The sequence below is a fragment of the Gavialis gangeticus genome, unplaced genomic scaffold, assembly GCF_001723915.1.
Source record: "Gavialis gangeticus isolate Ggan-Ray unplaced genomic scaffold, GavGan_comp1, whole genome shotgun sequence".
Taxonomy (NCBI): Eukaryota; Metazoa; Chordata; order Crocodylia; family Gavialidae; genus Gavialis; species Gavialis gangeticus.
In genome coordinates, this window is record NW_017728992.1 from 43,735,813 (window position 1) to 43,749,805 (window position 13,993).

The 13,993-nt window shown below is 42.4% G+C and overlaps 1 protein-coding gene across 1 annotated transcript in view; it reads left to right on the forward strand.

Annotated features, from left to right (window-relative positions):
* PHLPP1 (PH domain and leucine rich repeat protein phosphatase 1) overlaps positions 1-12,628 on the forward strand; it is a 269,023-nt gene extending 256,395 nt beyond the window's left edge. The window contains exons 15-18 of the mRNA XM_019518523.1: positions 2,994-3,098; positions 4,700-4,894; positions 7,349-7,577; positions 10,590-12,628. Coding sequence (XP_019374068.1) covers positions 2,994-3,098; positions 4,700-4,894; positions 7,349-7,577; positions 10,590-11,699 — 1,639 coding nt within the window. The 3' untranslated portion in view covers positions 11,700-12,628. The remainder of the gene's footprint in view (positions 1-2,993; positions 3,099-4,699; positions 4,895-7,348; positions 7,578-10,589) is intronic.
* Positions 12,629-13,993: the final 1,365 nt, after the last annotated feature.

The window sequence follows — 13,993 nt, forward strand, 5'->3', positions numbered from 1 at the left end:
ATCTATATCTATATAAAAATACACACACACCCACGGACCCCCACAAACCTATACCTACCCTTCATGCTCCCCACCCCCTCACAATATACAAGAGCAAGACTTCATTTTAAGCTATTGTTCAATCATCTCTATGTACACTATGGAAACTCATGTAAATTGGGGCAAAAATATTTTTTGAAATCAAATTAATGCATGTTGTAGTAGACGTTTGAGTTGTAGAATATAATTTGGTATTTTTCTGGTTCTGAGATGCCAAACCCCCTTGCTGAAAGTAGTACTTCCAGGGGCAAGGGGAGGGACTTTTTCTGGCAAAGGTCAGCGGTTAGGGGGTGGGACTTCTGGACCCAAGATGGTGACAAGAGGCAGGGCACCATCTTTTCATGGGTGAGTTTTATCAGTTTTGAATTTGAAACACAGTGTGGCCCTCAGTGGTAGAAGTATTTAATTGTAACGTGTTTCAGTTGAGAGGAGAAAATCACCATTGGTGCCTGGAAAGCTTGGCACAGCATTCTCCCCTTGTGAATGGTTTGCACAAATATATATGTGACAGCATCTGAGCCTTCTTCAGGTGTTGCCTTGCCTTCCTGGAGCCATCTGTGTTACAATTACTGCAAAGGTTTTTAGTAGCAAGTCTGCTTGAGGGAAGAACCAACAAATAGCTCCTTCTATGTCGGTCTGTCTCTTCCCATATGCCAGTTTGGTAAAGGTGCTGAGAGATCTCTGTTGGCTTTTCCTAGATACCTTACTCCTTGGCCATTTTTGCTATAGAGAATACTGAACTTAAATGCTTTAAGCAGCAGAGGTTCAGTATACACTCTCTATAGCATATGTGGATTTTTTTCATAAAAAATCAAATCACTTAAAAACCATGTCTGTTATTTCTAGTGTCTGCTTGGTAGGGATCACTGAATTCCAGTCTAGTCTGGGCAGACTGTGACTTACAAGTGCCACTAATCAGGTATCATCTCTGGCTTGTGAAAAAAGGATAGTTAGGCGCCAAAGAAATGTAAGAGCTAAGGTGTGCAGTATGACCACTCTGGGGGAGTGCAGGACCCTGTCCACCCTCCTCCCCCCCACCCCCCAACAGAATTTAAAAATAAATTTCAACAAATCTAGATCTGTTGTGGGAGAGGGTGGTGAAAGGAAAACTGGGCACTGAGATAACTTCCCCCATCTTAGCTAACCGTCTTGGTTGAGGCTGGCGTATAAGTAAGCTTCTGAATTCAGAACTGGTTGTGACAAAGACCTACTGGGCCTTTATTTTCTGAGTGTCACTTATGTACTAAGAAGTAATGCTAATTGCTCATTAATAGAATTGCCATTCTGAAACGTGGAGATTTCTTTCATAACTTGCAGCAAACATGCAAATAATTCTTAATGAGTGCTCCTCTTCCTTTTGTGCACCTTTTGAATCTGGGAGTTGGAATTTCTCCAGCACTAAGTGCTGCCGCTTAAATGCCAGTCGGGTCTTTGGCCTGTTTTTGGCAGAGGGCAAAGAGATGGCCAATTCAGTTCTCAGAAATCCATTCAGACTGAAGATCCCACTTCCTGGAAAACAAGTGCAGAGTTTGAAACACTTTACTATCTGTTGTAAAGACTGTTCTTTCCTAGTTTATGCAGAATTACAATGAGCATTACTCCTGAATGGATCACTTTTAGTTTCTTGATTGGTGCCCGCTAATAGGTGATTAATAGACTTAAGAAGTTTGCCGCCTTTTTGATACTTAGGCTGTGAAGTCCACAATCTAATACTTAAATATCAGGAGTTTTTATATTTTGTGCAGAGTTTGCTTTTGATATGCTCTAGCAAGTTCATGTCCTGACTTATTTATTAGCCTAGGATGAAACTGTAAACTGGACACAACAGCCCTTTATTTATCTGAGGAAGTGTTTTGAGGCCATGTAGATTGTGAAATGCTAATGAGACTTTAGTGTACACAGTCTTCACAGGCAGGAAAAATGTATTGTTAAAGTCAACAGTCAAACCTTTCTTGTGTCTGTTTTATATTATACATTATTATTTTATACATGCATTGTTTTCATGGAAGGGTCTCAGGCCTTTAGGATTTTTTGGGTTTTATATGATATGGAGAACTTGCTTAACTGCTTTTAGAGAGAAAACAGTCAAAGTGGGGGACAGCATGGTTGTTCTCCCCCTCCCCAACATAGACATGCAGTATAAAGAGGGATATATGAACAGGTATGGATGCCCCCTGCAAGTCTGTATTAGGCTGTGTACTGGTCCCTAAGTTTGAAATGCAGACAAAAGTTGGTTATTCTTGTAGTCAGTTGGAAGGAGGTAGGGTCCAGCAACTGAAAGAGATTCTAATGCTTCACACTTGTTGGGAGGAGAGTGGCAACTCTTAATTTTTCAAGTGTAGACTTGAAGTTGAATGCAGACTTGTTTTTTGCTTGCAGTGATTTTTTTTTTTTTTATAAGATTTTAGAACACCTCCCTATTAAACCTTTTAGTTCAGACAAAAACCTAAATGTAAGAGTGACAGGGCAGCTTTTTTTCAATTCAGGAAAAAAGGTTACAGAGTGTGTGTTCTGTAAGAAGAGAATTTTTTCTGTAAAAAGATTCCAGAGAGTATGTGGCTATAAGAAATGTACAAGTTCAGGAGGGAAGAAGGTTGTCCCATAACGGTAAGCTAGTAACAAATTCAATGTAGGTTCTAGTTTAACATATACTTGAATAAAGGAAAGCCTAGTTATGCAAAACAAAATGAAACAGAACTTTACTGGACTACTTTTTTCACACCTTACCAGTTTGTAGGCACAGAGAACAAACTTTGAGTGCTTCATAAGGAACCCCTTCCCTCCTCCCCTCTTCCCCTCCCCCTTTTGAGGAAATCTCATATCCTGAAACAGTTGCACACTAGGACTGACTGGGTAAATTAAATGTTGCCTTAATGTTGTTACTCCTTTACAATTGCTGGCTAAATCTCTCTGGCATCTTAAACTATTAATTTTCGTTTCCATTCTTGTTCCAGTAACATCCGCTGTTTTAAGATTGACCAGCCCTCGGCCGGTGACGCTTCAGGAGCCCCAGCGGTATGGAGCCATGGTTACACTGAAGCCTCAGGAGTTAAGAACAAGTAAGCTCTTACTTGGTATTAGCAAAGAGGTACTCTGCTGCCTGGACTCTTACAAAGAAGCCCCCTTCTTTGTGAAAGTGAAAAGTCAGCTGGGTCTCCTGTCTCCCAAAGGCAGAGGCAGTGCCATGGCTTTTTAAATGGATCCTGTCTCTTTGAACAGCCTTTTTAACTGGAGCATGTTCATCAAGCGAAGCAAATATTCTGGATAACGTATGATTCGGACTGTGAATCTTATTGACCAGTCCATTTTAAGGACTAAACCAGCCCTCGTAAATTAATGTTTCAGGAACCTGGCATGTTAATAACTGTCTGTGATTCCATAAAGTACCTTTCCTTGGTCTCTTAATTTCCCCCCCCTTTTAATCTTCCTGTGCTTCCAGTGTGGGTTCTCCCAGTTTTTTAGTCAAGCACGTGCAAGCTTGTACACATCACTGTGGTGACATGCATGGTCTAATAAACCAATTATCACACTGCGTAGCAGTGACTGTTTCTCCAGGGGCGAGAGGAGCAGATACAATTTAAATGATGATGCCCTATTTCCATCTCCTATTCTCAGCGCATAAAAAAAACATAGAAAAGAATCAGTGGGGGGTCTGAAATCTAGTTGAACTAACACACTTGGTGGCACTTATCTGTATTATCACTGCTGTGAGCAGCAGCTGCTCCAGCAATGAATCCCTGGCTGTCTGTGTTCATAATGTTATATCGCTGAGAACCTGGTATGGGAGCAAGCAGTTAAGCAAGACAGGGGTCCTCTTGGGCCAGACCTCTTTGGCTTAAATAGCTTGAGCTCTGTCTAGACCATAAATTTACCATACCCAACAGGGGTTCTCTCCAACACTTCATTCATCTCCAAGCAGGCTGCCTCCTGGTTTGAAAGTGTAGCTGCTTTGGCACAGTGCTGTGGGCAAGTGGACTAATTAGCCTTGCCAGCCATTTAACCTGCCGTAGCGCTGCATAAATGCAGTTACATTGCTTCAGGCTCAATGTAAAGGCCTGTACATTGCTGGGCACGGTGGGTTTGCTGTCTAGAAATGGTCTAGCTACTGTGGAGGTGGAGGCCTGCTCTTTCTTGTCAGATGAATAGACTGAATATTGTTGCTGGTAGCTGTTCAGTTGAAGTTTGGACCCAGCATTACATGGCATGATCCCTCATCATTGTCACAGTTAGCTGGTGTTTTGGGTATCTCAGCAACTGGAAAGCTTAGCAAAGATGTGCAGTCTTGAACAGGAAGTCTGAGCTACTTTCATATCTAAAGGTACTCCCTCGGTGCATTAAGAGGTAGTATTGGGGTAATGCTAAACTCCTGAGTTGTGTGTGGGGTTGGGGGGGAGGGAGAGAAGGGGAGTTTGTTTTTTCTGTTTTAAACTTCTGCATAGCTCCCTTTCTACTTTGGAGTTCAACGGAAATAAACGTCATTGCTTCCTCTCCTTCATGCAAAGTGTCCCTTCAAATGCTATATAAAAAGCTTACAGCAGGAGATTCTACGAACTTTGGTCAGGACAATGAGAAGAGAATAGGGCAGTATTTGTAACAGTCCTACAGTACAAAGCCTTCAACAATGGCTTGGTAAATAGCACACCACGTTTTATTTCTTTAGGTTGTGTGTCGCGGCACTGTCAGCCAATAACTTCTGCGACAACAGGGAAGCGTTGTATGGTGTCTTTGATGGAGACCGCAATGTGGAAGTGCCCTACCTGCTGCAGTGTACGATGAGTGACATTTTAGCAGAAGAGCTGCAGAAAACAAAGAATGAAGAGGAGTACATGATCAATACTTTCATCGTGATGCAGAGGTTATCCTCAGTTTGCTAATTCTTTTTCTTTCTATAGCCATCTTGTGCCTGTTGCTTCTCCCTCCTTTCCTCTTCCCCTCCCCCCCCCTTTAAAATTATTTTGCTACCTGACTGTTGCCTATTTCTTAGTTTCATAGTTGGTAGGGTCAGAAGGGACCTGAGCAGATCATCAAGTCTGACCCCCTGCCATGGCAGGAAAGAGTACTGGGGTCAAACAACCCCGCCAAGGTGTTCATCAAGGGGTTCATCCAGACCCCCAGGGTAGGAGCCAGCACCACTTCTCTTGGAAATTTGTCACTCCCTATTTTAAGAATCTTGACTCCTTAGTTGTAAGAAAGAAACAACATAAAGTGTTCGTGACCAAGGAATGGGAATTGATTTCATTCTTTTGAGATGTGATTAATTTAAACCCTTACTGCTTGGAGTGGCTAATATTTAAGGCAGTGAAGTGACTTGTGTCCTAACTCTTTCAGCATAACTCAGATGCTGGGGAGCTTCATTTCTGGCTCTCCCCACCAATTTGGATGATTTTTGGGTCTCAAAATAGTGTTTAATAGAAGCATCCAAACTCTTGAAGTGCCTACTTGAGCTTAAAAGGAAATTACTTGAGCATTCACAATGTGGGATGCTAAAGTTAGGTAACTATAGTAAGTGGTTTTGCTTTTCTGGGAGTCAGTGTAAACTGCTCGTGACAGTCTGAGAGCCAGTGCCTTGGAATAACCTCTAGCAAGGAAAAGGAATCGAGAGGAAGGGACAAACAGGAAGGAAAGGGTGGGGGAGTAGAGGGAGGCAAAAATGAAGACATAGTTTACAGGAAATTTAGCACATTAAAAGTAGCATCTTTTGTTGGACACCACTTCCTGATTAAATGAAACTGGTCTGTATCAGAAAATTGGAGAAATACATGGTGACAGAGCCACCTCTCCACAAGGAAACAAAAAAATAACTTCCACCCTTCTCCTTGTTTATTATGACACTGTCTCACTTTGACAGAATTTGTCTGAAGCAAAACTTAAAGCTTTGTTAAAATCCTGGAATGTAAGTATAGAAAATACCGGTAAGGTGCCATTGTCTGTGTCTCTGATAATACATCTTTCAGTCTTCCTACAAGAATCTTTTGGGTCTCAGGAAATAGGTTATTAGCACATCATTAATACCCAGAAATAGTATGGCTTATGCTTAAACCTTTGTTAAATATCAGTGCAGTGTTCCTGTATCTCAGACCCTCCTGAGATGAAAAAAGCCAATATGCATTAGAGCTTGTATATTGCCCCTCTGCAGTCTGAATCAAGAGGCTGATCTATCTCAACTAGACATAGCAGGTGTATTCACCTTGTCAAGGGATCCTATGATTCAGTGTGTGAATCACAGTGCACTTGGTACACCTCAGATTGGGCTAGTGACTGGTATGGGACCCAGCACTGCACTTGTGCAGCTCCATTATCTCCATTTTGGAGTGTGAGGCATACAGAGTAGGCATGCATGCCACACTATGCTGTGCTACATCCTAGAGCCATCTTCTTATAGGTAGGCCCTGTAGTTCAACTCTTCAGTTACTGCAGAGAAAGCTAAAAACTGCAAGCCTGCACAGCAGACACGTGGAGGGATAGAAGCAATCTTCAGATAAAGAAAGAAATCAAGTTGTTAAAAGCAAGTTAAGATTTAATAGGAAATAAATTTAGTTTTAATAGTAATAGACAATATTTTGATGGCTTAGATCAGGTTTTGTCTTTGAATTTTAACCAGAGACTCCTAAAATGACAGCTTGAAATAGCTGAGTGTCTGATCAGGGCTAGTAGATTGCACAAGTAGATCTGTAAACTGGTGACTGAGTTAACAAACGATTTTTTTTTTCAAATGGGAATAACTGTGTTCTCAGTTGCTTAATTTAGACACTTTTTGCAATGACACTTTTTTAATGTTCTGAAAATTACTTAATGTGAGTAGAAATACTGTAACATATTGTCTTCAACTTTAAGTTTCATTTTAGAGATTGATGTTCCACATCAGTAAAATTTATTGTACTCCCTGTGCTCTCAAAATAATAGATTCTAATGCTTTACCTTCCAAATCTCCCTAAAGGCTGCTTGATGAGATGCATGAGGTAAAATACATTTAACTGCATTGGGGCTGAAATGATAGGAAAGTGGCCCTGTGCAGCTAGAGTTGCTCTGGGTCAGTGCCTCAGGAGTGAAAGGATTACTTTATTGGCTGAGGACATGCATCTTTCTCTCTTACTAATAAGGTTTCCCATGAATTGTACATAATTTCCCTGCTGTGCTGTGTTAAGTGTCAAAATCTGTACTGGAGAGTTTCTGTGCGTGCCCCGGTGAATCTTGACACTCCCAACTGATTCGGGTTGCCTAACTATCATCTCAAGTCTTTCTCCTTAGTACTCCTCTAATGTAGCCTTTTCAGTTCACAAACCAGCATAATTTTGTTTTGACATTCCAGAAAACTTGGAACTGCTGGACAAAAACTTGGAGGCTCTGCTGTCCTTTGCCATATAAAACATGATCCCATGGACCCTGGTGGATGCTTCACATTAACCTCAGCAAATGTGGGGAAGTGCCAAACAGTTCTCTGTAGGAATGGAAAACCTTTGCCTTTGTCTAGGTGTTATGTGATGAGTTATGAAGAAGAGCTCAAGAGGATTAAGCAGCATAAGGCCATTATCACAGAGGTAAGGCCACTCCAAAGGGAATATTGAAGCTGCAGTTTCCTTGGGACTGATTTTTATGGCAATAAACTCTTTAGTAATGTTTCTGCTTTATATAAGGTATAGCTTAATGGTCCAGGTGCTAGAGTTTCATCTTCCCCTTCCTGTAAACTTGTCACCATGGTCTAGTTCAGGAGTGACCAGCCTGCAGCATGGGTGGCATGGGCAGCCTCTGGGTGTGGCACTTAACAGATGGGAGAGAGGACAGACAGCACGGTGGCAGGTTATCAAGGAGAAGAAACAAAAGCAGTAAGTTTTTCAGGGTGCATAAGGCAGGGAGCAGAAAGCAGGGCATCAGATCAACTAGGGGAAGGGGATTGGAGTGGTACTCAGGAAGGTGCAGGGCCAATTTGTGGTATGCCTGCCAAAAAGGTTGGTCCGCCCACGCTGGTCTAGTTGCTGTTGCTGCGGAGACCATGTACCCAGTTTTGGCAAGCTGTGGAGAGCTGCATGGGTATCCCCACCCCTTGGCGGGTGCCCCACCCCCTGGTTGCCATTGTGTGACTGGAAGTCCTGTCTTCTAACCCCTGACCTTTGCCACTGCAAGTCCTTCCCCTTGCTGCCAGAAGTACTCCTTTCAGCAAGGGGTTTTGTCATCTCAGAACCAGAAAAATACCAAATTCTAAAAAGCAAAGATTTAAAACATTCATTAATTTGATTTCAAAAAATATTTTTGTCCTGATTTACATATTTGTGTAGTGTACATAGAGGAGATTGTATAATAGCTTAAAATGAAGTTTTACACCTGTATATTGTGAGGGGGTGGGTATAGGGCTGTGGGCGTGTCTGGGGGGTGGATAGGTGTGGGAGTGGGATAAGGGAGCATGTGGGGGTGTGTGTGGATATGTGGGGTGTGGGTGGGTATGGGGTTTGTGGGGGAAAGGGTGGTTGGGCTGTGTGAGGGGGTGTGGGGTGCTGTGTATAGTAGTGCAAGGGGGTGTATGGGTACATGTGTATGGGGGGTGTGGGGCTCACCCAATGAGTGTGTGCACACACATGTACACACACCCCTGGGGTACCAGCATAGGCAGACCTTGGAGCATGGCCCATGTAGCTGGGAGTTACGTGGGGCAGGAAAGCAAGGAAGTGGCTAGGGGTGGGGCAGAGCTGGGCTGCTGCGTTCCTGCTGAGGCTCCCCCCAGGTCCTACTGCCCCTGTCATCTTTGACAGGCAGCCAGGAGCAGATAAATATTTTTCTAAATTTTTTAGGGGCCCCGTGGGCTGGATAGAATGGCCTGGCGGGCCGGATTGGCCCACAGACCATATTTTTCCCATCCCAGTACTAGCTGTGTTGCTGTTCTTCAGCAGGCACTTTGTGTGGCAGAGTGTGCAGCTCAATTTGAGCTCATCCAGGGTTGAACGAGCTGCTGAAAGGACAGAGAATTATTGTTCCTCCAGCGAGGAACAGCCACAGGGCTGATTTTTCAGACAGAGAAAAGGAAAAGCCCCTCCTTAAACAAACAACTCTCCCCCTCTTCCCCCCCCCCCCCCCCAAAAAAAAAAAAAAGGTTGCTGGGTGCTGCTACATCACTGCTGTAAGACTTCAAGCTTAACATTGTCGGCTTAGCTTTGCTTCGTCTTGAACTGTTGCATATGAATAAATAGTGTTTTTGTAGCTTACCAATGGCAGGAAGGGGACAGAAGGATGTTCTGTGCACACACATAAGTCTCTCTAATCCTGCCAAGGAAAGATCACAGTTAGTCTAAATCATGACAAGCTTGAAGGAAACCACATCATAATGTGATGCAGATCCCCAGGGAGTTATCACTGCTTTTCTGTGAAGGAAGAGATTCTTGCTCTGAATTCTAAAACATCTCTCCAGATTCACACACTTTGGCTTATCACTTTCTCAGGCTGTCATGTAATATAGAACGCTAAAAACATTTCTCTTTCTCTAGATTTTTAAAAGGGAATCCATTTTTCTTGGCTTGTAATTTACTCTGCTTTGGTTATTCTGTTATAGTCTTTGCTTGCATTAGCTGGACCACATTACTATAAATCCTAACCTTTGTGATTCATCTGCCTGAGTCGATTTTTAGCGAGGTTGCAGATAGTCCCTTAATAGGCTGGCAGATAAGCATGCATCACAGTTTAGGCACTTGCTCTGTTTATCCTGACAGTGCATGATATTAGTATTTGGAATGTGGATGGAATTTATTTTTCAAGCACACATACTTTTAACAGTGTTTTCCCTTTTGGATATTACTTGATATTATTTCTCCCCTTGGGAAATGTCATTTGTAAGAGGAAGTAACTGGGGCATGTAAAATATTTCACTACAGCTCAGCTGACTGAAGAACACAGACTTAGGTTCTGCTATTTTTGACTCTCGTGCTTCGTTTAAAGATTTTTTTTTATCTTTAGTTTTTTTTTTTCAAGGGGCTGGGTTGAGTTGAATTGTACATTGTACCAGCTATGAGAGAGAAGCTATTAAAAAAAAAACCAAAAAAACAAAAACAAAAAAAAAAACAACTCCTGAGTCTATGGGATGGGTGGTGGGTGTGTGACCCTGTAATATGAAAGATAATATATGATTGGAGGGACAGATCTCACTGGCTGACAAGAGCATAGATGCTAATCCTAGAAGCTTAAGGCTTTGGCTAGTGATTGACCCAATCGCATGTTCTGTTGTGGTGTCAAATAGGCAATTTGTTGCAGTTGTTGTCCTGTGCCTTGCAGCTGATGTGTTCATGTGGTGTCTTGAAAGGAACTGGTATTAAGTCTTTGACTCCTATATGGGGGTAGGAGAAAGGAGCAGGAGACTGACTGACAGCTAGGGTCTACTAAATCTTAACCTCAGTCCCGTCACTGTGGCACTGAAGCTGTTTCTCACCACCCTGGTTCCTTTATCAAAAGGGAGCGTCTCTAGGTGCTTTGGAAATGGGCACTTTGCCAATGCAGGTGCATGGCATTGCTATGTCTGTATGTGTATAGAGTTTCAACTTCCTGTGTCTCTCTCTCTTACAAATTTCCAGGATGGCAAAGTAAACGGTGTGACAGATTCTACCAGGATCTTGGGCTATACCTTCCTTCACCCCAGCGTTGTGCCCCGTCCACATGTCCAGTCCATTACTTTGACTCCACAAGATGAGTTCTTCATTCTGGGTAGCAAGGGACTATGGGACAGCCTCTCTATGGACGAGGCTGTGGAAGCAGTCAGAAATGTGCCTGATGCCCTGGCAGCTGCAAAGAAGCTTTGCACTTTGGCCCAGAGTTACGGCTGCAATGACAGCATCAGTGCCGTGGTGGTTCAGCTCAATGTGACGGAGGACAGCTTCTGTTGTTGTGAACTCAGTGGAGTCCCACCTCCCAGTCCAGGCATCTTCCCCCAGTCAGTGAATGTGGTCATTAAGGACAGGCCAACAGATGCTCTGGGAATGCCGTCTTCGAGTAGTGGCATGGCCTCTGAGATCAGCAGCGAAATCTCCACTTCTGAAATGAGCAGCGAGGTGGGGTCCACAGCCTCAGATGAGCCTCCTCAAGTTACCATGAATGAAAACAGCCCAGCCTACCCCAGCGAGCAGCGCTGCATGCTTCACCCAGTCTGCCTGTCCAACTCTTTCCAAAGGCAGTTGTCCAGCGCCACCTTCTCGAGTGCTTTCTCTGACAATGGCCTTGACAGTGATGATGAGGAACCAATTGAGGGTGTCTTTACCAATGGAAGCCGGGTGGAGGTAGAGGTAGACATCCACTGCAGTCGAACCAAGGAGAAACAGCTGCTCCAAGTGCCTGCAGAAGCCAGCGATGAAGGCATTGTCATCAGCGCAAATGAAGATGAGTCCGGCCTTCCCAGGAAAGCAGATGTTTCTGCCACTGGTACGATTGGGCGCCGCCGGGGCAATGGCTCTGTGGCTCCCCAGGAGAGGAGCCATAACCTGATTGAAGTTGCAACAGATGCACCACTCAAAAAAACTGGGGGCTACTTTGCAGCCCCAGCCCAACCAGATCCAGATGATCAGTTTATTATCCCACCAGAGCTTGAGGAAGAAGTCAAGGAGATCATGAAACAGCACCAGGAACAACAGCAGCAGCAGCGACAGTATCCATTGGACCAGCTGCCAGACTATTATGATACACCACTATGACCCTGCCTGCTCACTGTTCAGAAACAAACTAACAAACAAGAAGGTGAAGTGCAGGACCTGCACAGGACTCAGAATACAGCAGGGGTTTTAACTACACTTCCTTTTCCCTATCCTGCCACAACAGATAACTGCAGCGTCTTTCTGTTTGTTAGTTTTTAATATGCACTGACTTTCTTCTAGAGAATCTTACCATTAAGATTTAAACTAGTTAACTTCCCCCTAACATATCAAGTGTTTAAAAAAAATTAAAAAATACAAAAGGTTTAATATATTGCAGAGAAACAGATGATGATGATGTAATATTTTTTAAAAAGGCTCGTTTTGTTTGGAAAGCAGGGCAGTATGCCAGTGCTAAATGATTAAGTAATATTGTAATACTGTATTTCTTTGAGAGAAAAAAAGGCTTTTCTGGTCTTGAAAATGATAGACATTTGTAGAATATGGAGACTAACTCCTAGGAGTTGCTTTACTCTTTCAGGTGACTTAAGTCACTGAGATTCACTAATTTTCTCTGAGAGAACAGTTGATTGGGAAATTACTGTAAATAGCTCAGTGTTGTATAGTGATGCTTAAAATGTTTTGTAGTCTTGGCATAAGGACACAACCTGACAAACTGACATTTTTTTTTCTTAAATGACTTTTTGGGCCATGTCGTCCTACATGAGGGACAGAGTGGCTGTACAAATTACCTAGGGTTTAGGTGATTCTTAGACCATAATAAAAAACCCCATTTTTCTTCCAGTCTGGTTTTTCCTTTCCCTTACTTTTACTGACGCATTTTATTTGTGTTCCTTATTGCTGCCACAACCAGCATGATTGTATAGAGCTCATTTTACTGTAGATCATTTACATACCAAGAGTTATATTAAAGCAGAATGCACAAATGAACATGTCATAATTTTTGTTATAATAAATATGAAATTTGCAAATGAGGAGTCTGCCTTAATGTTTTAGTAGCTAGATGGGTGCATCTTCTTAGCAAAAGGTAGGTTCTTGACATTCTCTGAGCTTGTCTGGGTGTTGCCTGCAGTTGTACATTTCTCAGATTGGATTGCTCTCTCAAATTGGAGGAGATATTTACAAAGGTAAACTTAATAGAGGGACCTTTTGTCAAAAATGAACAAAAAAATTGCCTGATGTTTCCTAAAGCCCACTAAAAGAAATCTGATTTTCTTATAAAATCCTCTGGAGGAAAGATTAACAGTTCATTTCCATTAGCTTTTCCCCCATTCAGCAGCATTTAATTTAGTGTTGTCAGCTATCCTCACTCAAAACACTATTGAACACATTGGGAGGCAGATGAAGAAAAAAAACCTAGATTCATTTTTCCACGCTCTTCACTTCCTTAGGGCTGAGATGTTAAAGGGCAGAAACAAATGGGTAATATGGAACAGTGAAGGAAGGAAAAGATGCTTGACAAATGAGAGCGAAGAGTGGAGACTCACATTAAGTAAAAATATAGAAATAGAGAATTAGTATTTGGGTTGTTCAGTGCATTTTGAGTTGGAATTTAATACATGTTCAGCCTTTCATGACAAAAATGTCTTCATGCTTTAGGCAGAAAGAGCTGAACTATTTCTTCATTCAGATCCTGTAAATTGGTCTAATTTTTGTCTTCAAAATGTTGGCCAGTGTCCACTAGTGGAGGATAAACTGTGTGGAGATCTTTGTCTTGTAACAACAGAACATGGAACAGGCTGTCCATTGTGCTCTATGAGTTAGATGACCATACAGAGAAGAGACTTTCTTCAGTACCAGTTTTGATCAGCATTCCCTCAAAGGTTGCTACAGGCAATAGAGAGAGGGGAAATAAGGGGGGAAATTGATTTTTTCCACTTGATCAAATATTGATTTATACCACTGCTTGGCCTCGTTCTAATGTATGGCAACATATTGCTTACTCGTATCATTAATGAGATCAACAGGGTAATGCACAGCTCAAGGAAAATTTTAATTTAATTTACTGAAGATTCCATTCCAACAATGGGGACACAAATCACTCTTGTATCGAAGGTTTGTGAAATACATTAATAAAGGATAATTTGAAGCCTTTTCCATAGATAATGCACTGGGTGTTCTTTTACAAATGACTCAAATCTGAAAGAGCACTGAACAATTCACTTGGCTCAAAATAATCCTGACTTCACATCCTTGTCGCAAACAAGTCAATTTTCACATGTTGCCTGGGACTGAACGTGTTTATTAACTAAGGTAATACAAGGGCCTGGGCAAGTAGGTACAAGTTAAGGTTTCCTTGGGAACTTCTGTGTGCCTTAGCAATGGGAATTTTCTTC